This window comes from Plasmodium gonderi, assembly GCF_002157705.1.
Source record: "Plasmodium gonderi DNA, contig: Chr13, whole genome shotgun sequence".
NCBI classification, from domain to species: Eukaryota; Apicomplexa; class Aconoidasida; order Haemosporida; family Plasmodiidae; genus Plasmodium; species Plasmodium gonderi.
Window position 1 is genome coordinate 935,442 of NW_021628938.1, and position 25,732 is coordinate 961,173.

A 25,732-nucleotide genomic window follows, 5' to 3' on the forward strand; every position below is an offset into this window, starting at 1 on the left:
CTCAAGTGAACGTTATCATGTGATATAACTCCTAGGGAAATGTTTTTTAGCTTTTCCCCATATGTACCTCTAATTTTTATGCTTCTTTCCCCAAGCTTAATCGAATCACTTTTTTCTGCTTTTACCTCCTTTCCTCAATTTTGCAGTTTGTGGAAAAAAGGGAAAAAAAAAAAAATATATCTTTTTTTTTTTTTTTTTTCTCTTTTTGTTCAGGGCGTGCTACTATCTTGGGCTTCTCTTGTTTTGCCTACTCCCCCTTTTTTTTTTTTTCTTTTATTTTAACCTCTTTAAAAGAGAATAGATCCAAAAAAAAAAAAAAAAAAAAAAAAAAAAAGCGACAATATAGGTAGCACACTAAAGTATAATACATACACGTATGCATACATAAACATATATATGTGAACTTTTCTGCAGGTTGTTTCATTCAGGGAAATATATCTTCCTTTAAATTTTATTATTTTATTATTTTTTTTTTTTTTTTTCCCACTATCTCGGACTGGACTACTCCTTTTTGCGTGCAAACAAAATGTAACATACATAATTCTTATCTACATCTGTTGTACATATAACTTTGACTTCTGTTTTTTTTTTTTTTTTTTTTTTTTTTTTTTTTTTTTTTATTTTTTTTTTTTTTTTTATTCTTTACCCCCCTTTATTTTAAGTTACTCAACTTGCACGGAGTTACAATACATACGTAAGAAAACATAAACATCTTTGTATGTTTTATTTTTATTTTTATTTTATTTTTTTTAACAAAACTTATATGCCTTAATCTTAGCTTTCCATGTTTTGACTCTTTTTTTAAATAATTTCTCACAATCGAATTTGTGAATTTTTCATATGCAACCATTTAGAACTGTATTTTGAGTTTTGTATGAATACTCATAAACATGCGCACATTTAATATGCTGCTTGTTGCTCATAAAGAATTTTTTTTTTTTTTTTTTTCTTTTTTATAGCAACATATCCTGCGTGTCACTTATTGTTGATCACATTTTTGTGTACCCACCGTGGTTAGAATATATATATACATGGACATACTTTTTGTGTGAATCGCAATAATATAGTGCAAATAGAACATAATGCGTGTTCGTTTCTTATTTGTTTCACTTTTTTTCTCCTAATGTATTTTTGAATATTTCTGCAATAAGGAACTTTTACACATAGGACATGGTATACACTACATTTGCAAAATTAAAGAAATTTGTACAAGGGTGAGAAGGAGGAGAAGTGAATATCATTCGTCTAGAGAATGAAAACATAAGAAGAAAAAAAAAAAAAAAAAAAAAAAGAAAGAAAAATTTTTTAAATGTCACAAAAATGCATTTGGTATCATTGAGTATAAACAACTATATGTATGTTTAAGCCATACGTAGGTTTACACTATATGTAGGTTTATGCTATATGTTATATTATATACATACCTTTTACTTCTGTTCAAATTTTGTTTTCTCCATTTTGAACATCCCGCATTTAGTCACCACCATATATTCAATGTGTATGGCACTTCACATAAATGCACATAATATATACATATTCACGTATGTGTTTTAATTAAAAGTTACAATTTTCGTTTAATCAATTCAAGTGAAAAAAACATCCACATATAAGAAGTATAAAACAAGGGGTAACAGTAACCCAAGCTTTGGAGAGTGGAACCTAGAGAAAACGAGACAATTAAGCACAAGATACAAACTTTTTATTAATTTCAAGACTATTAACCTGCCGAGTGTCACTTATTAACGCATAGCTGCAGATAGAAAAGAGAAAATTTTTAATTTATATCAGGGGAACAAATCGCCGTTCTCTCAACCCTCTCCCCCTCCCCTGACACACAACAGTTTTATTTATTTTCCATTCGTGCAAAATTCGTTACAACCGTGGGAATCACATGAACATAAACATGAACAGGTACATATACAAATCTATCCCCATTTTGATTAATTTTTTGAAAGTTTAAAAAAAAAAAAAAAAAATGAAGAATACAACAGATAAAAGGATACTTTTGTGGTGTGAAGAAGTAATAAATAATATAAGAGCAACGAAAAACTCTATTCGTAGGAATAGGATTAAATGGAAAAACAAAGAGAATCAAACAGAAGAATCTTCACAGAAAAGCAGAAACATAGAAAGGAGATGGACACATGAACAGTGTAAGTATGTTAAGTATATTTACAAAAATTGTCTGTTTTTGCAGAAAATTCTTCATTACAAAGTGCACTCTACACGGTTTAAAAAAATTAAATTTTTTCCTCAAAAACCAAGTGAACATTTTATAAATGGAAACATTTATGTTAATGCAAATGTGAGAGAAGACATTCATCTTGTTGATACAGAATATGCTCCAGATAATGCCACAGTCAAAATATTGCACAGGAAGAAAGATATAAAATGGGGAAAAAGTGATATACATGGTTTTAAGCAACGTAAAATTCCTCATAACCTAGTTGAATGCGTACAAAATGGAGCTTATAAAGACAAAGTAGATTTAATAGTAATTCAGACCATCATCCTTACCCTCTTCGAACCTGCATTGTTGAAAATTTCTCTAAAACATTTTAACTTCCTAACCGCTTCTATAGTGAATCATATTTTTGAAGAAGTTCTCCTTTTGGCTAGATACAATTACGGGGAAGTCGCAAATGTAAAGGAAGAACTATCCAATATTTCAGTTAGAGAAGCTAATCTTATCTCCTCAATGGGAGAAGAAACTGTCATAGAAAGAGAGTTACTGGGAAAAGATGACATTAGTAGAATGAAGAAAAGAAAAAAAAAAATTGATAAATCATGCCTGAAAGAGGACAAGAACCCCCTTCCTGCTTTGCACATATATAATTATATCAAAAAATACAACATAGATATAGAAATTTATTTTTGCATGATATGCATGAATAGTATACTTTTTAGTAAGGAATTATTTTTCAAAAATGCTATCGATTACTTTTTCAAGGAAGTATTTCCAAAATCTGAACATTGTTACAATTATTTAAACACGATTGTTATGAAGTACGTGAAGGAGCAAGATGCTTCTAGGGGAAAAGGAAAAAATATCAGTTTCATGGTGAACGAAGTCACAAGTAGAACCATACCTCCTTTTCCTTATTGCATAGAAAGTAGCAATGTTTGCTACTCCTCTGCGTCCATCTACCGTATCTATTGTGGTAAAATTTTGTTAATTTTTTATTATTTAAATGTGGAGAAAGCACTTCACAAAACGTACCTGAATCTGCTTCCAGAAATTTTAAAGTGCAAAAAGAGAAACCCATTTTTCGAGGATCTAATTTATTTAATTTATTTGCACTATCACGAAATTGGGAGTTTTAGATGTGAAGAAAGAATTTTTATCAATCAACTCATACGAGAAGGAAGACTACCCATAAATTGCAAAAGTGTATCTCTAATTGATAAGAAGAAGTGCATACCACCTGACTTCTCCATTTTTAGTAGAAACAATCATGATCTCGTAAATTATGTTTCGCGTGACATTACCCATAAGGTTTCTTTGGAGGGAAAAAAAGATGAAACGCTAGATATCCATCACATTTTACTAAAGCATAAGCAGAACATGAAAGACTTGAAAAATTTGTACATTGAAAAATTTCGATTAAATATTGCAGAAATTGGATTTTTCAAATTTTTTGTTAATATAGAATCAGTATTGTATCCATCATTTTGCTTAAAAGATAAACAAATTGAAAAGGAATCAAAAGTAGAATCGAATTTTGTTGTCACGAAAAGGTTAATTAGGATTATTGAAATGTTAGCAACGAACATTTATAACAACAAGCCAACAATAATAATAGGAAATCAAGGTTCTGGTAAAACATCTTTAATAAAATATATATATAAAAAAATTTTCGAAAATGAAAAGGAAAAAAATGAAAATATTATAAGCTTATATTTAGACGATGTGACAGACTCTAAATCCATTCTAGGTATATGGGAAAGTAATGAGAAATGTTTTGAATTTAAATATGGTATATTAGCAAAAGCTATGAAATGTGGAAACTGGATCATTTTTGAAAATGTAAATAATATTTCAAACAGTGTAGTGGAGAAGCTGTACGAACTAACTAGCAAGGGTTATATATACCTATCCGAAAAGGGTGAAAATATATATCCGCACAAAAATTTTAGACTCTTTGCTACCATCACGATGGATAAAACAAATACTAGAATGGATGATTTATGTAACTCTTCAGAAGGGCATAAAAATTATGAACAAAAGTGCGATCCCATAAGTGGGGGTAATGATAAGAGAGATTATTTCAAAAAACGGGAAAATAAACTGCAGGCGAAAAGACCAAGGGAACGGACAGATAACAACAAGGAACTGAATGAACTAATTCTGCTGAACCATAGACCAAACAATTTAAGTGATATGTTTAACAAATGGCACAGTGTGCATGTTGGGAATTATAGTGAGAGTGAAATAAAAGAAATTGCTTTTAAAAGATTGAAAAATGGGATGAATGAAAATTATATAAACATATTGTTAAAATGTTACAGTTGCATTAAATCATTTTTGGAAAATTATCATATACTGCGAAATATTAACATGCACGATTTAGTGAAAATTATAAAAAGGGTTAAGAAAAAGTGGATATTTATGCACGAAAATGAGAAAACCAAAGTGATACTATTTCAGACGTGCAAATCGATATTCATTTCTCACATACCAAATGCCAATTTAAGATTGTACTTTTTAAAAATTCTAATTAAAATATTTGGTCTAGATGAAAAAAGTGTTATCAAGTGGTTAAAGTCGTACACAGTTACTGATTATATAAACCAATTTAATGAAACACTGAAAAAGAAAAATCAGAAAATTTCTTTGAATTTTCATAAAATTGACAATTATTCTTTCTTTTTAACATCAGTGCATAAATCAATTTTGTATGAAATAATCGAAGGTGTATACAACAAGGAGAGTATACTACTGATAGGAGACACGGGAGTTGGAAAAACAGCACTGATAGACTACATTTCGAAAATTTTTGAAAAAAAATTACACGTTTTTGTTTTCAGTGAACAGTCAGAAGCATCAGATCTTATTGGTAATTACTACCCATTCAATATAAGCGTAAAAACCAATGAATTATTTGAAGAGTTAAAATGTTTGAATAGCAAAATTAGTGATTATTTATGCCCAAAAGAGTTACACATATTTTACCTTAAATTGAGAATAATTTTAAGTGAAAAAAAATTTATCACCTTTTTAAATACTTGTCATAATTTTGCGAAATGTCTTATAGACAACTTTGAAAATGATACCACCATCTTTGATATGCACATTGTTAAGAAGTATAGGATTTTTCAACATGACTGTAAGGGAGTTGTGGATTTTTGGAATTCCAGCATCACCACTGGTGATCGAAGTGGTAAAGATAAAGCGGTCAATGCTGCTAGGGGTTCTATTGAGTTCCCTGCACTGAAATACAATTTTGAAAAATTTTTCAAAAAAGGGAATCAAAGACATAATAAGGATCTAGTTCAAAATGGATACCTCAATAGAAATAAACAAAATGAGGGAAAGACCTTTCACGGGAATGGTATCGTGAAGAAGAAACAGAACGAACAATGGGAGGGTGAGCAGGAGGAGGAGAAATGGAACCCTACTATGAACGAACTCATTTTCCGTTTTCATGATGGTATACTAATAGACTGTATCAAGAACGGATATTGGCTCCTGCTAGACGAAATAAACCTAGCCCAGACAGAAATCCTGCAGAGGTTACAGGGAATACTAGATTTGTCTAACAAATATTTCGATGTGGTAGAAAAAGGGAATGAGAAGATTAAAATTCATCCAAACTTTCGTCTTTTCGCGTGTATGAATCCACCAATCATTCCAAATTTGAAGAAGAGTCAAAATAGTAGCAGCGGGAAGCGTAGTAACAATGGGAATAGCAACAATGGGAATAGCAGCAATGGGAATAGCAACAATGGGAATAGCAATAATGGGAATAATAATATAACGAAGAAAAGTGCGACGGTGGGAGGAAGCACCCCAGGTGACGATTCAAGCCAAGCGAGTGGTAGAAAAGACACCCACCAAGCTGACACGGTTAATAACATAAGTAAGGGTGCTACAGAAGAGGAATCGAATTTGAAGGGTGAGACAGATCATCATATAGATCTGTACAACAGCTCCATATCTTCTGGGAAAAAAGAACTTCCACCTATTATCAGGAATAAATTCACGGAAATATTTTTAGATGAAATTTTAGAATACGACGATGTGGAAATGATTGTTAAAAATCTTTTGAAGGGTATAACATGTGATAATTCTTTATTAAAAAATATTACTAACTGCTATTTGGAAATAAAAAAAGAAAGCTTGAAAAATATGAACAATTCAGAAAATAAACCCATTTTTTTTTCTACGAGGAATTTAGTGAGGGCAATACATTTTGCAGTTTCTGTACATAAAAGAAAATTTAAACCATTACCATTACAGAGTGCAATTAGAAACGGATTTGTGTGTAATTTTTTAAGCTGTGCAAATGTTGATAATCAGAAAATAATTGAACATATTTTTAACAAATATTTCAAATGTGCACATGAGAAAAGTACTCAACAATGTAATGGCGTCCTTAAGGATGATAGAAGTATGCAAATTGAAAAAACAGGAATGATTAATTATTCCATGTTGGAAAATTACTATCAGTATACATATTTTGATAAGAAGAATGGAGTTAAAGGAGAAAAGAACTTACACTCGTTATTTATAAAAAATAAAAATGACATAAATAATGGCGGAGAAGCAGAAAAGAATCATTTGGAAGGTAAAAGAGGCAGGAATAAGGATCAAATGGAAAAATATATATGCGTAGAAAATAACTGGATATTATGTGGAAAGGAAGAAATAAATATTCTTAACATTTTATCTAATTTTATAATTACAAAGAATGTAAAGGAAAATATAAAAAAATTAGCCTTATGTTTAAGCGGCACAAAAACACCGATTCTGCTTGAAGGAAATACATCAGTTGGGAAAACATCTTTAGTAAAATTTTTTGCAGATATAACTGGCCATAAATTTGTAAGAATAAATAATCATATGAATACAGATATAAATGAGTATTATGGGCAATTTGTTAATGACAAGAATAGTGGAAATTTAATATTTGAAGAAGGGGTATTTGTAAAGGCTGTTAGGTATGGATATTGGGTTGTGCTGGACGAATTAAATTTAGCGCCTTCCGAAGTTTTAGAATCATTGAACAGAATATTAGATGATAACAAAGAGTTGTATATTCCTGAATTGAAACGTTATGTTAAGGCACATAAAGATTTCATGCTGTTTGCAACCCAAAACCCAGCTAATAACAATAACTACTTGGGAAGAAAAGAATTATCCAAAGCTTTTAGAAGTAGATTCATAGAATTTCATATAAACGATTTTGAAGATAACGAATTAGAAATTATTCTACATAGAAGATGTGCCATATCTCCTAGTGTTTCTAAAAAAATGATACAAGTGTATACTGAACTGAGATCTGTTAAATCCAACTACAATTGTTTTAATGATAATTTAATGACTCTAAGGGATTTAATTAAATGGGGTAATAGACACCCAAGTAATAATTCCGATGCGTGCTTACATGGATATTACATAATTGCTGAAAAGTTAAGAAATGAGAAAGATAAAAAAAGGGTGAAAGATATTTTAAGCAAGATTTTTCTGTGCAAAGGGGAAGAGTTATCGGTGCAATATGAGGACGATCATGACCTTCACACTTTTAAGGATGCCTTTTTGAAGAAGATTTCTTGTTTAAGTAATTTGTCTCACAAATCGAGAGGGTTAAATACATGTGACAATGTCAATGTGAAAATGAAGAAAAGAATAAATTGTGATGATGTAAAGAGACTCCAATATCTTAAGAAGATGCATTTGGGAAATAATACAAGTAGAATATTATGTCTTTTGCTAAAATGCTTCAAGTACAAAGAATCTGTTTTACTCATAGGAGAAACGGGATGCGGAAAAACGACATGTTGTGAATTGGTAAGTTTTGTAAAAAATTTGAAACTGAATATTTTAAATTGCAACGAAAGTACAGATGTGTATGACATCATAGGTAGCCTCAAATTAGTGAAAAATAAAAAAGAGAATTATGAAAAGTTAAAAAAAAATTGTATCGAATTGTATAACGAAATTTCACAAAATTATGCTGATGCATTTGCGGCTAATTTTTTGAGCGGAATTATACATGATCAAATTGGAGAAGTAAAAAAGGAAGATTTTTTAATATTCTGTTTATATTTACAGAAAAAATATAATTTAAATGAAAATATAAAAAACAAATTGATCAAAATGGAAAAATCGATAAACAATTTAAAATCTGTTTTTACATGGTTTGATGGTATATTAGTTGCATCATTAAAAAGAGGAGATATTTTCTTAATGGATGAAATATCTCTAGTTGAATCAGCTGTTATTGAAAGATTAAACTCTGTTTTAGAGTATGAAAGAACTTTGTTATTAACAGAAAAAGGAGGAAAAAATATAAAAAATTTAAAGGCCCACGAGCAGTTTTCTTTTATAGGTACCATGAACCCAAGTGGTGATTTTGGAAAAAAAGAAATCTCACAAACGTTGAAAAATAGATTCACAGAAATTTTCGTACCAACATTTTCCTACGAATCGGATGATTTTTACTTCCTAATTATGAAACAAATGAAATTTACCAAAATGAAAAAACTCAAGCATGCAACTGCCAATTGTCTGTGTAAGCTTTTTCATCAGATTTCTCAAAATAAAGCTTTTTCAAATTATTTTACCCTCTCCATAAGAGATGCAATAAAGTGGATTTCCTTCATGAATATATATATTACAGGAAGGAAAGAAATATGTGTCAACAAAGGGAGAGAACTATTTATTGAGAAAGACAAAATCTCAAAGAGCACGAAGCTGCCAAAGAGGAGACTGAAAAGGTACATATCAATAAGCTTCTACCACAGCGGGTGCTTAATACTAATAGACGGAAATGAAGACATGAAAACGAAGCAAATTTTAAAACAAATTATGATGAAAACTTTGGAAGAGTTATGCTTTTCAATCAATTATCAATTGACGAACGAGAAGAGAGAAAAAAATGGAAAGGAAATTCTGGAAAAATATTTCGACAAAACGTGCAATTTTAAATTTAAAAAAAAATACCTCCAAGTGAATGATCTTCGAATTAAATTTAGGAGAAAATTATCCGCTCATATTAATAAATTTGCGAAAAATTCTAATTTCGTGTTTGACACACCAAATATTAAAAAAAATTTATTCAAAATTGTAAGAGCAATGCAGTTGGATAATTCCATACTACTGGAAGGTTCCCCAGGAGTTGGAAAAACATGCATAATAAATATCCTAGCAAAATTGACGAATAATAAATTGATTCGAATAAATTTATCGGAGTGTACGGATATTTATGATTTTATAGGATCCTATTTCCCAGTAAAGGATGAAAAGAAAGCACCCAAAAATGGGAACTGCGTTAAGGAAACTAATATTAAACCACGACTTGGAGGAGAAACAAATGGAAAGAAAGTAGAACAAAGAAAAGAACCATACATTGCAACTGATATTGAAGATAAAAAGGGGCCGAAGAAAGACGCACTGTCGTTTCAATATTTTTGGAAAGACGGGAAACTTATCGAATGCATGAAAAAGGGATATTGGATACTGATAGATGAAATAAATTTAGCCAATCAACAAACATTGGAAGGTTTAAATTCCATATTGGATCATAGGAAGGAAATATTTATTCCAGAAACGAATGAAACTGTTAAGAGTCATAAAAATTTTAGATTATTCTGTTGCCAAAATCCGTATAGTGAAGGTGGAGGAAGAAAAGGATTACCAAAATCATTTCTGAATAGATTTTCAAAAATTTATTTTGACGAGTTAAAGGAAGAAGATTATATCAGTATTGTTGAAAAGTTGTATGGTACTTACATCTCCGAGGAAAATATCAAAAAAATAATAAGCATCACATTTTTAATAAAAAAAATAAACCACCTACTTAAGGAAAGTGATTGCTGGGTATGGAACTTAAGAGACATTTTGCGAATATGCAAATTTATCAAGTATAGTAGAACAAGTGAAGCAAATTTTCTTGCTATTTGTGACATGCTCATTTGCAGTAGATTGACATGTTCTCAGGACAGAGAAATAGTACGGTGTGTTATACTTAATGCATATAATGCCAGCTCCTACAGTAGAAATGGGGAACAAGAATTTTTAAAAAGTATTTCCAAAGTTACAACTAGGGAGGGATTACTTTCCCTTGTAAGAAATAGTGAATTGAAAATGTGGAGCGCCTTTTTTACAAGTTTGTATTATAACGAGATTAATTTTTTCTTTCCAAATAGAAAAGGAAAAAAAAATTCAATTTCAGACAAGTGGGGACAAATACAGAGGCACATGACACGGTCAACTCTAATATTATCAAAAGATGAAAAAACATTTTATGCATGCGAAGCAGGAATTAGACTAAATATTCCTATCCTTTTGAATGGGAAGAATAATGCAGGAAAATCGTCTTTTGTTCATAATTTGGCATACATATTTCAAAAAAAGATATTCGAATTTTCTCTAACAAATGACATGGACACATTTGATTTATTTGGTTCATATGAACAAAATAGTCGAGATAATGTGATAAAAAAAATGGAAAGAAAAATATTTAGATTAAATAAGCTCATTTTAAAACATATTTTTAAGAAAAGGAACTTTAAAAAGTTTTACTGTAGCTATTTTAAGAAAAGAGAAAGCCAAAATAAAACGAAGCAGATGAAAATAAGAATTATGGAAAGAATAAGTTATCTCTCGGAAATTTTTATTAACTCGTTAAAGGAAAATACTCCATCAAATGAGGAGGATGCAACTAATGCAGATACAGCATCTGTTGAGCAGCCTTACTTACATTTTATTCATATTAGCATGATGACCATGAGGAGAAGTAGAAGACGAAACAGAATCAATGAAACCCTTTTGAATGTAACTCATCTTTTTAAAATGATTAGAGACAATCACATTAACGAAAATGTTTATGTTTATAATGAAGGGAATTTTATTAAAGCAATTAAAAATGGGCATTGGGTTTTGATTAAACATCTTCATCTTTCTACGCCATCGTTACTGGATAGACTCAATAGTCTCTTTGAAGAAAATGGATATATACTTTTACACGAATTTGGGAAAAAGAAAAAAATTAAACCACATAAAAATTTTCAAATTTTTTTAACCCTAAATTCTGAAGAACATTATAAAATTAGTAGAGCATTGCGAAATCGATGTTTTGAGATACATTTTGGAGATTATTCCTGTGAATATGTTGGCAATTCTATAAATTTGTATGACCGGTCAGGTGCTAGTGTTTTTTCCCAACTTGACCATTCCCCACTTTTACATTCTAATAAAAAAAGTGAACAGCTAAAAGTGACGAAGCATGATGAGATGATGCTCTCACTTGATGGTGAAATTCTGCATGAGGAAGAATCAAAGGGTTATTCTGCAAAGGGTTACTCTGCGAAGGAAGAATATCATTATACACATATTGCAACAAATGGATGTCAAACCAAATTGAACAATTCTAACGATGAGTACACAAGAAATAGCTTTCTCCTGCACTTGATGAATTTATGCTTTAATGAGAATAATGATTTTACAAATGATGAAGAAAAAATGGATAATTGGAACAGCAGGAATAACTCTTATGTTGTGAAGAAAGTGGGAGAGGATGATGAATATGTAAACATTATCAAAAATGGAAATGTATTCTACCATATTATGAAGGTTTTTTTAAAGAAGATTCAAAAGGAAGGTAGGAATGTAAGCATTAAAGTCCTTACTGACTTTAATGTGGAAGATGGTAGTAAACTGAGCGAAGACTTGAAAACCGAACTGATAACACTTTTCTTCAACAAAGAAGAAATAAAAATAAATTGCACCAAAATTCTGGATTATGTGAACTACTGCTGTAATTGCTTTGTAAGTATGTATGGGGTAAGACTAACCGCAAACATTATATGTTTCTGCATAATCATATCTCTTACGACTTATATTATTGAGTATATGCTTCAGGAAGAAGTGGTGATGGAGATAAGGCAGATGTTGAGGAAGGAAGAGAAGAAGGAGAGGAAAGCAAATTGTCCTCAAAATTTCAAAAATAATATAAACGCATTATTTAATCACAAATTCGAAAACAATTTTTATTATATAGACAAATACATAATGCATATTTGTAGTAACTTTTTATTAGCACGACAGAGTAGCAAAAGGGGAGGTAGTAATATTGGTGGTGTGTTCCTCAGCTCCAATCAATATCAGTCAATATTTTCGAACACATTTGTAATTTTTTACTGTCAAATATTTTCAAAATTAAATGCCAAAGCACAATTGTTCTTTTATCCCCTTTTTGAATGCCTTAACAATTGTGTAATAAAAACGGTCTTGAATCTAAAAATGGGCATCCGCAATTTTGTAAAAGATAAGAACCGAATACTAGATGCATTTATACTCAGAACAAACAACAGCAGCAAATTTGTTCACAGAATAAAATCGAAATATTTTATATACTTCTACTTTCTTACATTCATTAATTATGTTAATAATTATTACAATAGTTACTCAAAGGAGCAGAAGAAATGTACATTCGTGGATGAAGAAAGTGTATATCCATCTGTTCATATATCAAAAGAAATCGCTTTGATTAATTCCTTGAGTCAATTAAAATTAAACAAATTTTTCTGTCATTCAGTGTATTGCTTTTTGCAGAATTTTTCCTTCAAAGACATATTTTACAGATATGAGCATCTCTTGAATCTTAAAAATAGGATTATCATTCGAAGGAGATCCAATACAAGGGTGGGAAATTACGACACCGAAATAGTGAGATACCTTGAATTTGTTACGAATAAAGTTATTAGCAAAAATATGGCATATTTTGGAATAATGAGGGATTGTATATACAATGCAATTTATGGAAAAATTTGGTGTGATACAAAAAAGCAGAAGCAGGGAAATGAAAAAATAGAGAAATGTGTTGCCATGTCAGATAGATTCATACATAATGATGATGATGACGAAAAAAAATATATGAGGGATTCTCTGAGACCTCTTTGTGCAGGAAGAAAATACCTTCTGATGCATGAAGACACAAAAGTGGAGAAAATGATGCAATTATTTGAAACATTTTTGAAGTATAACTTGAGCTACGAATATTTTGCAAAATGTGATCCTATAGAGAAGGGGAAAAAGAAACATGCACCTTCTGTGCTCTTGATGAATAAGTTCTTAATGCAAGTAGAAAAACTGATTTTCCAGATAATAAAAAATAGAAGGAATTGCTATGATGAAGACGACCAGAATGACGGAAAGGAGGATGTGTTCAATTACTACCTCTTTATATACCTATTCACATTTCACGAATTTTTCAATTTTAAAGATGACAACATTTATGTGAAAATTATATTCCTAGTGGATGTTTTGAAATATACATTTAAGTGGGATAAATATAATAAAAAAAATTGTAGACTAATGAAATTTTTACAAAAGGCAAAGACGGCAGTTGCTCAAAGGAATTTATGGAACTCTCCCGTGGATGGTAATAACAAAACATTGGATTACTTTGATGAAATAGATAACTCCTCTTTGAATGACGTGAACATGATTAAGAATAGAATGGTAAGATGGAAGAAGAATAAGAACGAAGAGTTAATGATAACATTTACAAATATGTACTTTTACAACAAATGGGTAAGAAACATATTCGAAGTTGTAAATAACATATATATTAGCCATTTTGTACATACATTAAACATAAGTAGCTACTATTGCGAGATGTTGAATCATTCGATAAGTAGCGTGAAAAAGGAGAAGAAAGCAAATATGATATACAATTTTATTATGAACAAAAGAGAAAGAAAAAGTTTTAAAGACAATATGGAAAATTTACTCATACAGACGAAGTCCTTTTCTCATGCTTTAAAAGTTTTACATAATGATTATTTAAAAATTGCAAATATAGAAAAATTAATTATGAAAAATTTAGCTAATAAAAATGAAATATTAAACATGAACATGTTTAGCCATATCAAAGAATCTGATCCTGCGAAATGTTACCAGAATGTTAGTGCTTGGAAAATATCGTTAGAACGTATAAGAAATGACAATAAATTGGATGGAAAAGGGAATCAGCTCTTATTTTATTATCAGTTCATTCTTTTTAACATTCATTTGAAGTATTTGCATAATGCATTCGTATATTTGCTGAACATGTACATGTGTTTAAAAAGAAAGCAATTTGGGGGGTGCGAACAAAAGGGATTAAATTTTGAGAATTCTCAAAATTGTGATTTCTATACATGTAAAGAAAGCCCAGACGCGAGAGAACCCAAATGTTCTGTAGAAATTGTTAAAGAGGCTATAAAACAAATGTACGATTATCTGAACAGCATGGAAAATACCATATTTATACATGAAGAAAAAATCGAAATTTTAAGTTTGCTAAAGGAAAAATATGGTATATTGGAATATTCTCAGAAAAAACAAGCAATGAACAAATGTAAGACAAATTTTGATTTTGATGTTGCGTTTGTCATTATAGAAGAATTGCTGAACTTACTCTTTTGCTTCCTGCTGAATGTGTATATGGTGAAGGATAAAAATTACCAATATGTAAAGGAGGATATGAATAAATTGGATAGAACTAAAACCAGAGGAATATGTTTTAAATTTAACAACTGTAAGGATGAGGCGATGAATTACGGATATACCTCACCGCGAGGGGATTGCGAAGCATATCAGAAGGAGACATTTTCAAGTGATACCAATTTTTTACCTAGATTGTCTAAACGATGCAGCAGTAACAGTGCTAATGATGGGAATAATGATGAACTGGATTTATATAAAAAGAGAGTTAAACAAATGGATAACGAAAGGGAGAAGGGGCTGCGGATTCACAGACTGAGGATGCACGACCATTCGATAGATGATGAAGTAACAGGGAATAACATAACGTACGAAGCATACACAGTATTTAAAGATATCTACATAAACAAATGTTTTAACGAAACGCGTACATTGAACATATACTCTTATGTATGCACATCTATATTTAACAAAACAGTTATATTTGATTCTGTTGTAAATATATATCAAGAGCTGAAAAGAAAAAAAATTACCCTTTATTATTTACACATGAGTAAATGTATCTTTGAGAGTTTGAAAAATAGCTATTATGAATATATAACAAAAATGACATTCGACACTGTGACAGGACCATCTCAGGTTTTGCAAAAAGAAGAAATGCATTCAGTAAATAAGGAATCTCTAAATAGTAGAGGAAAAAATACGATGCGTTACTATTTCTCCTTTCACACATTTATTATATTTTTTAACATAATAAATAGGGATTCTTTAAAAAAGAATATAGAAGAGAAGAACAACAAATTGCTCATGCGAACTTTTGAAATATTCCATTTTATCAATGACAAAAGAGGGAATGTATCCCTTGAAATGTTGCTACATTTGTTGGATCTACACAAATTAATGTGCAATAGTTTGAGTGATGAAATTCGTGATGTTAAAAAGATTCAAAGGTACGCCTTCGTATTGTTATTTATCCTGTTTAAAGTGATTATAAAAAGTTGGAAAGAGCAAAATAAAAGAGACAAACAAAAATTGGCAGTGCGAAGCGATTCCAATTTCATATATGCATCAGATGACAATCCTTTGCAAGGAACAACCCTTCATCAGATTTATTCAACTACCCATGGAAGTTTTTTTCGTAAAGGTTCTATTTGTCACATGAACAAATGGAAAAGTAGTGAAGAAGGAACTTTTACAACATTTAACACTGTAGAAGAAACAAAAAAGGAATCAAATGAGACTCCTGAACATGTGCACTGTTATATATATGACTATGTTAGTAAACAGATAAGTATGAGAAACATGGAAGAGCTAGAAAAAGCATTAGATTTTCTCTTTTCTGAGAACAAAGTAGTAACAGATTTGACTAAAAAATATCAAGAGGAAGATTTCCTATTTACATTGGGCTGTTTTTACATATCTCATTACTTTTTAAATGTTATTTGTTCAAAAATAAGAAAAGAAGTTAAAGATATTTTTAAACAAATGGAAGGAAAAAACTATCTCAAAAAATTAGCTGCATCATTGAGGGAAGAAGTATATATGAGTTCTCAGCACAACATGTATATTGAAAAGGTGAATATATTTGAAAAAATTCCTCATGGAGATTTTTTCAGAATTAAAAAGAAGAAACAACTTAACAAACATATAAGTAGTATAAAAAGGAACTTACCACTACTGCCCAAGGTTTTAAAAAATATGAATAAAAAAAAAAGAAAAAAACTGGAAACTTTTGTGTCTAAATGTAGCAAGAGCAACAGTTCATGTGCATATTTCATTACAGAATATATAAATAAAAACATTTTAGAAAATGTACAAACATTGTATATAAAATTAAAAAATGACTATAAGCAATTTTTAAAAAATATATTATCTTTACACAATATAGAAAATAACGTATTATACTCTTTAACAAATTCGATTAATTTTATTAATTTTTCACTTGTAAACACCTGTCTCAATTTCATTCATCACTTGAAGGAAAACTATAGCTTGATATCAAAGTTTACAGAAGCTGCTACTCATGGATTGTGTGTGTTCATACATTCTGTGCATAGCATAAATTTCTGCTTATTAAAGTGGAGGGAAAATAACAAAACTGAAGAAGTGGAAGAATTGGACGAAGAAGAAAAAATTAAAGGTAAAAAAAAGTCCACATTTAGCATGCTTCGACTCGAAGGCCCGAAGAAGAAAACGAACGATTTGTACAAATGTATAAAATTCCCAATAAATTTTAATAATATTTTAAACTTAAAAAAAACGTCTTATGAAAATAAATTAAACGATTTAGAATATCTCCATTTTGTTTCGAAACTTTTAAAAAAACCGAAGAATATTTTTACACAATTTGATATGGCCTCTTTGTTAAAAATGTTAAAACGTCTGTGTAGGAATGTTGTATTTTTTAATGAAAGAGATGAAAATAGTAACATGAACGAGTTTTTCAAAATAGAACAATTTAAAATGAAGACCTTGAAGGAGAAACATGAATATATGCTTCATAAAGATTCTATAGAAAAATATATCGAAAAAGAGTTAGATGATGTGTTCTATTCTTACACTCTTTTTTCGAACCAGATGAGTGATCAAGTGGGACATGTATTCACCCAAGTGGACGATACTTGGAACGAATGGAATAATTCTACTCATAATCAAAATGAGCAACATGCAATCGATGTGGATGTAGAAGAAGGTGTAGAGGAGGATGAATATCACATTAGGTACTGTGATACAAAAAAGGACAGTTCACTCCAAGATGCTAATTATGTTGAGAAGGGAAGGTCTAACAAAATTGCGACTGACAAGATGGAGAAATCCAAAAATGTATTGGACGGAGTAGAAGAAGGGGAACGAGTGAACGAAGTACTGTTTAACAAAATTGTTTACAAAATGTCTAAATTGTTTAAGGATGGTAATATTTTTGATTGCAAGAGAAAAAAAGATCACAACGAAATTGAAAGAACAAAAGAAATCATAAGACATACTCTGGATATGTTAATAAGACTTAATGGAGAATCCAAATGGAATAAGAACTGTGACAATTGTGGTAGTGTTAACAATGTAGTCCCATCCATAGGTACCAGGGAGGAAGAAAAAGATTGCACTTTTTTATTAGAAAAAAAGAGTGAAGAGAAGAGATTACTTATTTTTACAGTTAACATGATAAACCAATTTAACGATATGACAAAATGTAATGATGAAAAATTTTCAAATTTTAAAATGAAAATATCGGAAATTTTGGAAAAGAATAAACAAAGAAATCATGCATATATAAATAAATACATGAGTTTATTGGATTATAATTTTATGGAATACATATTTGGAGCATTAAATGACTTGTGCTTTTATCTCATCCATTTGAAGAACGAGTTTGGAATAATTTACAACGAAAGTAATAATATCAATATATGGAACATATTAAATGCTATTAATAATGTGTTAGATTTTCCTATAAATAACATTCAAAATGAGATAGAGAAAATAATCCAAAAACTAGAACACCTGGTTAGTCTCATAAACACACTCAAAAATGACAATTACATAAATTTTGATGATGCAAGTATGAGTCGTGTCAAAAACTTGATGAAAAATAACATACTAGAACAGTTGCTTATATATACTGTCTATTTCAGGTTATACAAATTGAAGGAAATAAAAAATATTCGAAAAAATCTAAGTCGAAAAATTGTCAAAAATAGAACTCTGAATTTATTTTCTTACTTGTTTTACCTATGTTATGATGATAGCGAACAGGATGAGGAATTACAAGATGTGTCAATAAAGAAGGATAAGAAGAGAAATATGACGCAGAGATTTAACTCGTTAAGGAATTATAATAATAATACATCCGATTGTGATATTAGAACGAAGATAAAAATTGTTAAAACCTTCGAATCATTAGTTATCTTTTTAAGGGATTCAATGATAAGTGAATTCCCAGTGCGGTTAAGACTGACATATTTCATTTCTCATTTGTTCAAAAATTCAGAAAAAGAAAGCGAAAAAATGATGAGCAATGTATTTTCAAATGTGTATAATTATATGCTAATATATCTACCACTAATAAAAAAAAAAATTCAAAATTCGAAAAACTATTTTGATATTCAGTTAAAAAAGGCGCTGGAAAAAATTAACTTTGATTTGGTAGATGTAGAAGCATATAAATTGTCTATAATTAAATTAAAAAAAAAAATAGCCTATTTCACCAAATTGTATTTTCAACAAATAAGCGTCACAGTGGATAAGTTTATCCTCGAAAATGATTTCTCCTTTTCATTAGAAATGAAAAAAGTGGAAGGAAGCAGAAATAATAAGAATAGAAATTCCGAACTTGATGATACAAACCAATTGACAGAGGAAATGAGTAGTAATAAGGTGCACTCCGATTTGGAAAATTCAAGTGAAACATCATCAAGTTGCGAGGGAGAAGAACAAAATAACGCTGAAATTGATTCAGCTGAGGAGGAGAAGCAGAAACAGAAGGATGCTCATACTGGTGATGATGCTGATGAAAGAACCCGACTTGACGACATGAACAGCTCTGTTGTGGTGAATGATAAAAAGGAAGGGAGCGAGGAAAATTCAGATGCAGGAGAAAAACAAAATTGTATTTACAACCAACTGAATGAATTGAGAGAATCTCTTACCAAATTGAGAAAAAAAATAAAAAATAAAAAAAGCATGGATTATTTTTTAATCAAAATAGAATTTTTTAACAGCTTTGAAGATGTATCAAATAGTTATGTTAACGAAATAAAACACATATTAAATGTCCAGTGTTCAAATGCTAATATAAATCAGAAGAAGAGATGGATTTATATACTAAAACATTTTTTGTCGAAAAAGTTAAACATTTCCCCCTTGAATGATTTGAATAATTTTAATTTCTTTGCTAACCTTTTTCAAAATGACATACAATTTTGTGATAATATTGGGTGTAATTTTTTCACATTAGAATATAATTCTCCTACGGAAATTTTGACACATTTGAGAAATTGCTTAGCATACATGATTGAACAGGATAATTCATTAATTGACGACAAAGTGAGAACTAATGAGATTAACAAATTGAATGAAGACATGTTACATATTGAAGATGTTTTACAGAAAGAAATGAAAAGAAACAAAATATACACTCTCGAATTCTTGGATAAAATGAACGACATTCTAAATCATAATGAAAAGAAAAGTGCTAAAGTTTTATATTTAACCATATATATAAAATCTTTGAATGTGCATGAAGATATGCGAAATGATCAAGTTTTATACTACCTTTTTAATGCAATAAATTATGAATATTTTAATTTAAGAAATGAAATATATATCTTCTACCACCATTTTGTCTTCTACTACCTACTCGTTATATCTTTCTTGTGTGAAAAGAAGTATGAATTGGATTTTGTTCAAGTCAACTTTGAAAAATTTGAATGCTTTTTAGAAAATTGTAACCTTATCAAGAGTGCACTATTGCAAATGTTAAGTAGCGACACCAGTATGTTATGCAAATCTTATACACACAACATTTCAAGTAGCAGTTTTTTCAAAAAATTACTCCAGTGCATTTACAAAATTGCCTATATAATACACTTCTCAAATGAATTTAGAATATTCACGTATTTTAAGAAGTTTAATATGAAAAGGTCAAACGTGATGGAAGAATTAGATATCAATCCTTCACATATGAAACTCAAAATGAACGTAAATTTCTTGAAATGTATTGAAAGGTGTGTAGAATTTTTGGAAAAAAATTTAATTGAAATATACTCTTTAAATATTGCTCCTTATTTTAAGTATAAGATTTACGTCCTTATTGAGAAATTTGTCAAGTTATTTTACGAGATGAAAGATGGATTAGAGTCCACTACTGCAGAAGGTGATGGGTACTCCATTAGTCGGAGCTGTACTACATATGATGAAGTAGAAAAATTGAATGATCAAATTTGGAATTTCATAAGAAACATTGTTTATAAGAAATCTATCATATATAAAAAGGAATATCCGAATTTTCAGGATCTCAAAAATGTTAATGAAATATATTGTATGAAAAATATCATAAAGTTATATCTATTGGCAGATAATAAATATGCGTGGCTGAAAGGAAAACAAAAATCGAATAAGCCAATTCAAATATTCCATTATTTAAGCAAAAACTTGTTTTATTTTATAAAGTGCATATTTTTATACTCGTTGGACATATTTCTTGGATTCTCAAATATATCGCTTTACTTTTTAAAGGTCCTAAAAATTCTGTACAGTAAGGGTCTCTGTAGGCAAGTCGCAAGTGGAGATACAAATGGAGATAAGAATGGAGTTACGGATGAAGATGAACAAAAAACAGGCAAAGAAATGGATAACGAAATTTTTCATAAAACGGACTTTTTGAAAGGAATAGGATTAGGAGAAGGAAAAGGAATTAAAAATATTTCCAACCAAGTGGACAATGAAGATCTGGATAATATGTTTAATGAGGACGAGAATAATTTTAGTCAAGATGAAAATGATTTTAATGAAGAGGCGATTGAAGCAACTTATAATTTCCAGAAATTTTGTGAAAAGGAATTAAATTCGCTTGAGCAGCAGCTGGCAGATGGTAGTAATACATGCAAGTTGGAGAATGAGATAGACAATTTAAACATGGAAAAAAAGCAAAATAAGAGTGAGGAAAAGAATCCAAATGATATAAACAAACATCGAAGTGATGAAAATGATGGAACATGTCCACAAGAAGGGGAGAAAAATAATGACATTGGAAAGGAGGATGAGGAACATGATAGATCAAATTTGGACGAGAACCACATTGATGACATTTTTGAAAAGCATAACAGCAACAACCAGTGTGATTTAAGTGAGAATAGGGATGATTTGAAGGATGTTTTAAATGGGGATAATCAAGAGGAAAAAGAAGTAGACGAACAGAAAGGAAAGAAGCCGCATAACCAAGAGGAAAAAGGAGTAGACGAACAGACGGGAAAGGAGCTGCACAACCAAGAGGAAAAAGAAGTAGGAGGAGATTCCACTAATAACGCACCAATGAATCAACAAGATGTTAACACGAATGAAGCTGACCAAATGAACACAGACGAATTTGCACAAGGAGAAAAAAGTAACAACTCTGATTTTACAAACTTGCAGCAAGATTATAATTGGAAAGAGAATCATATGAATGATCCAATGGGTAAAGAGCAGGAAAATCTAAATGAGGGAAATCCAGAAAGAGGAAACGGATCTGACTTTAATTTAGATTCCGATTTTGAAATAGAATCCAATGATTTTTCCAAAAGTTGCAGTGAAAGGTCCATTGCAAGCAGGGAAGATAATTTTGAAGATCATTCAGATGAAGAGATGGAATACAAAAATCATACAAATGATGCGAAAATGGAAGAAGGAAAAAATATGAACCGTAGGAATGAGCAAGATTTTGTAGAACAGGATCACGAAGTTGATACCCATCACGAATTAGATGAATTCAATAAACTTCCCTCCCTCGATGAGGAGGAGGGGCAACAGCAGCAACAGCTGGAGGAGGAGGAGGCTATGGCAGACTCAGATGACATGTATGATGGAGATCAGTTAGAGCAGGATCATTTTGATATGGACAAAAAGAAGAATGATCGAAAAGGCCAGGGGTTCAAGACTGGTCAGGTAGAACCGAAAGATGATGACACAGATGTTCTCAACAGGGAGCCCAATGTAGCTGAAGCAGGAAAGGGCGACGATCAGGGAAGCAGAGACATCGACGATGACGCAGATGCTGCTGATGATTCGGATGGTGTGGATGCTGCTGATGATGCGGATGGTGTGGATGCTGCTGATGATTCGGATGGTGTGGATGCTGCTGATGATGCGTATGCTGCTAATGATGCTGATGATGCGTATGCTGCTAATGATGCTGATGATTCGGATGAGGAGACGACTAAAGAAAACTCGAAGGAAATCAGTGATGCATTATTCCCCCCAAGAGATCCTTCATCTAATCCTACTGATGATCCAGCCGAGGCCCAGAAACGCAATACCTCAGATGAGAAGAGAGGAGTGGAAGGCAAGGAGGATCGAAATAACTGTGAAGTGCAAATCGAAAGGAAGGATAATAATTGCGTGGAAAATGAAAGTAAAAGATACAACAAAGGTAAGGAAATAACAGAGAATAATTTGGAAGGAAGGGAAGATGCTTTAGATGAATCATACGACGAGGGGAAAAGAGAAATACAACCTAACACCCCCCAAGTACATTCCAAGGATTTAGAGATGAAGAACTATGAAATGCAGAAGGCTATGAACGATTTTGATGATAGAGGGGAAAATAATCAAAATGTGTTTCCAAAATCGGAAAGTGGGAAAACAGACGTCAAAAGTATGCACAGAGAAATGGATAAGAATAACGATAAAAGGGGAGAGGATGTCACAGATGATGATATGGTAAATTCAAATGATTTTTCATTTTCAGTTGACAAGTGCAACATATATACGGAAAATTTTGTTGATATTACAAATTTTATAGATAAAATTAATGAAAAGTTGCTAAAAATGAATGAGAATGATACCCATTTAGAATGTGAAAAACTGAACGAAAATCTAGAAAATATAAAAGAAAATTATAATATAACAAAAGAAGATGACAAACGTCTAAGTAAGGATGAAAAAACAAATTGTACAGATATGAACATAGATTTTGCTAGCAGTGGTGAAAGATATCCAATCGAGAAGATGAGAGAAAACGATTTTGATCATACAGAAAAGGAATCAATGGAGGGGAAGTCAAATGTCAAGGAAGAGATAGAATACGTCCAGGAAGATAAAAAAGGAAATAAAAATTCGAATGAGATGAATACAAAAACGGACATGCGTCTTGGAAAAAGTGCTATTGACATGATAAACGTGCAAAGTGTAAACAACGTACAAGGTGATGCTGAGGAGGAAGGAGAAAAAATAGACCAATTTGAGGATCACATGAGTGACACTGCTTCTAAGGAAAGTGCCACAATAAATAAGATCCAAACAGATGCAGAGATTTTGTACGGGACAGACGGTGAAGAAAAGTATAATAAGGATACAGAAAGGGGAAAAAAAGGGAGTAGCGATTCAGAGACAGATTCGTATTATCATTTCCAGAATTATGAAGAAGAAGGAAGCGTACGAAAGGATGAATGTTATCATAAAGTACATGAAAATGAAAAGGTGCTGGAAATGAAGTATATTGCAGAAGATAATCCAGAAAACACGCACAGCAGTAGAGAAATGAAGATGGTAGTTCCACAGCATAGCGAACTTCATAGCGAAGGACATAACGAAGCATATGAAGAAATATATGATCAGATTAACAACGAAACAGAAATTATGTCAAGTCACCTTTGTGAACAATTAAAAATAATTTTAGAACCAACGGTTCGAAATAAATATGAAGGAGATTACAAATCAGGAAAGAAATTAAATATAAAAAAATTAGTAAACTATTTTGCAAGTGACTTTAGAAATAATAAAATATGGAAAAGAAGAACGAAATTAAACAAAAGAGACTATAACATTGTAATTGCTATTGATAACACAAAAAGCATGAAAATAAATAATTTACAAAAAATGACATTAAATGCTATATTTCTAGTTGCGAAAGCTTTTGAAAAATTACAAGTAGGAAGAATAGGGATATGTTCTTTTGGAGAAAATGAAGAAGGAATTAATTCAAATAATATTGTGTGTTCTATGACGAACAGTTTGAATAAGCAAGATTTCCTAAAGATTTTAAATCATTTTCAGTTTAATCACGATACGCAAAATTCTTTTGATAATGCTATGTTAAATGCATTAAAAATATGCAGTTATATTTTAAAAGACGCACACAATAATAGTACTGCACAAAAAAGTGCTTTGAAAAATTCAATCAACCATTTAATGCTCATAATAAGTGATGGAAGATTCAACAAAAGTACTGTTAAAGCAGAAATTTATAAATGTATAAGAAATAATTTTATCCCAGTTCTTATGATTATCGATACACAATTATCAAACAATAAGGCACAATCAATATTTAATTTAAAACAAACATATTATAAAAATAATAAATTACATATAGTTCCATATTTACACGATTTCCCTATTCCTTATTATGTCGTCGTTAGTGACATAAATGACATCCCCACACTCATTTGTGATGTCATCAGACAATGGTTCCAGACTCTTAACAATAGGTAGACTGAATCGAGTACATATATATCTTAACAGCAATATGTGGGCCATGAAAAGACGCACGATGAACGCTGTTAGTCAAGTGTACGAAATTGGTGACTATATTTAAACGGGAATAACTCCGCCTCGTTGAGGAAACCATACGGAGCAGACTATGTACACATACGTACATATATATATGTATGTGTATGTATATGTATATGTATATGAATGCATATGTATGTATCCCACTCCCCATTTAAGTCCTGAAACTATGAAATAAGTCCTTAGAAAAAATTCCACTCCTTCAAGCAAAAGGGGGAGTGGTGGAAATTATATTGGGAGATTTGTCTGCACACGAGCTGGTGAAGAGGTCAAAATTTTTAAAAAGGAGAAAACACATACAATTTTTCGCTAATTTTTCTGTAGATATAAAGTATTTATTAAAATGTTGGCTGAAAACTTTTCTTTAATTTTGTTGTTTTTGAAAAAGTTAATATACAATTATAGCTTGTGCATATTTCACAGTGTTTTTTTTTTTTTTTTTTTTTTTTTTTTTTTTTTTTTCCTGCACTCGGAATAATTCGTTTTCTTAACCTTATCCTTTATTCCCCACACTTTGTTCATCTGTATGAGCTTACAGGAGGAGTAGCACATTTACATGACATTGTGCGTCTACCTCGTTCTGCAACAAGTTAACATCAATCAAGTATAAATATTTGTTTGTTAAATGTACACATTTGTTGAATAAAAGAGTTGTCATTTTTTTGTACCCTTTTTAAATTCTTTAATTTACAAAAAAAATAAAAGAGAAAAGGGGAAAAAAGAGGAAAAACTTGTTGGGTATTTCATTTTGTCCCCCGTCTCCACCACTTCCAAGTGTAAATAAACAATTTCAACTTTACGAATGATTTATGTTTA

General features: G+C 30.6%; 1 protein-coding gene across 1 annotated transcript; it reads left to right on the forward strand.

Annotated features, from left to right (window-relative positions):
- Nucleotides 1-1,975: 1,975 nt before the first annotated feature.
- On the forward strand, nt 1,976-24,838 carry PGO_131630 (dynein-related AAA-type ATPase; the record flags this gene model as incomplete). Its single annotated transcript, XM_028689679.1, has 1 exon — nt 1,976-24,838. The coding sequence occupies one exon, from the start codon at nt 1,976-1,978 to the stop codon at nt 24,836-24,838; it is 22,863 nt and encodes a 7,620-aa protein (XP_028545480.1).
- Between the last annotated feature and the right edge of the window lie 894 nt (nt 24,839-25,732).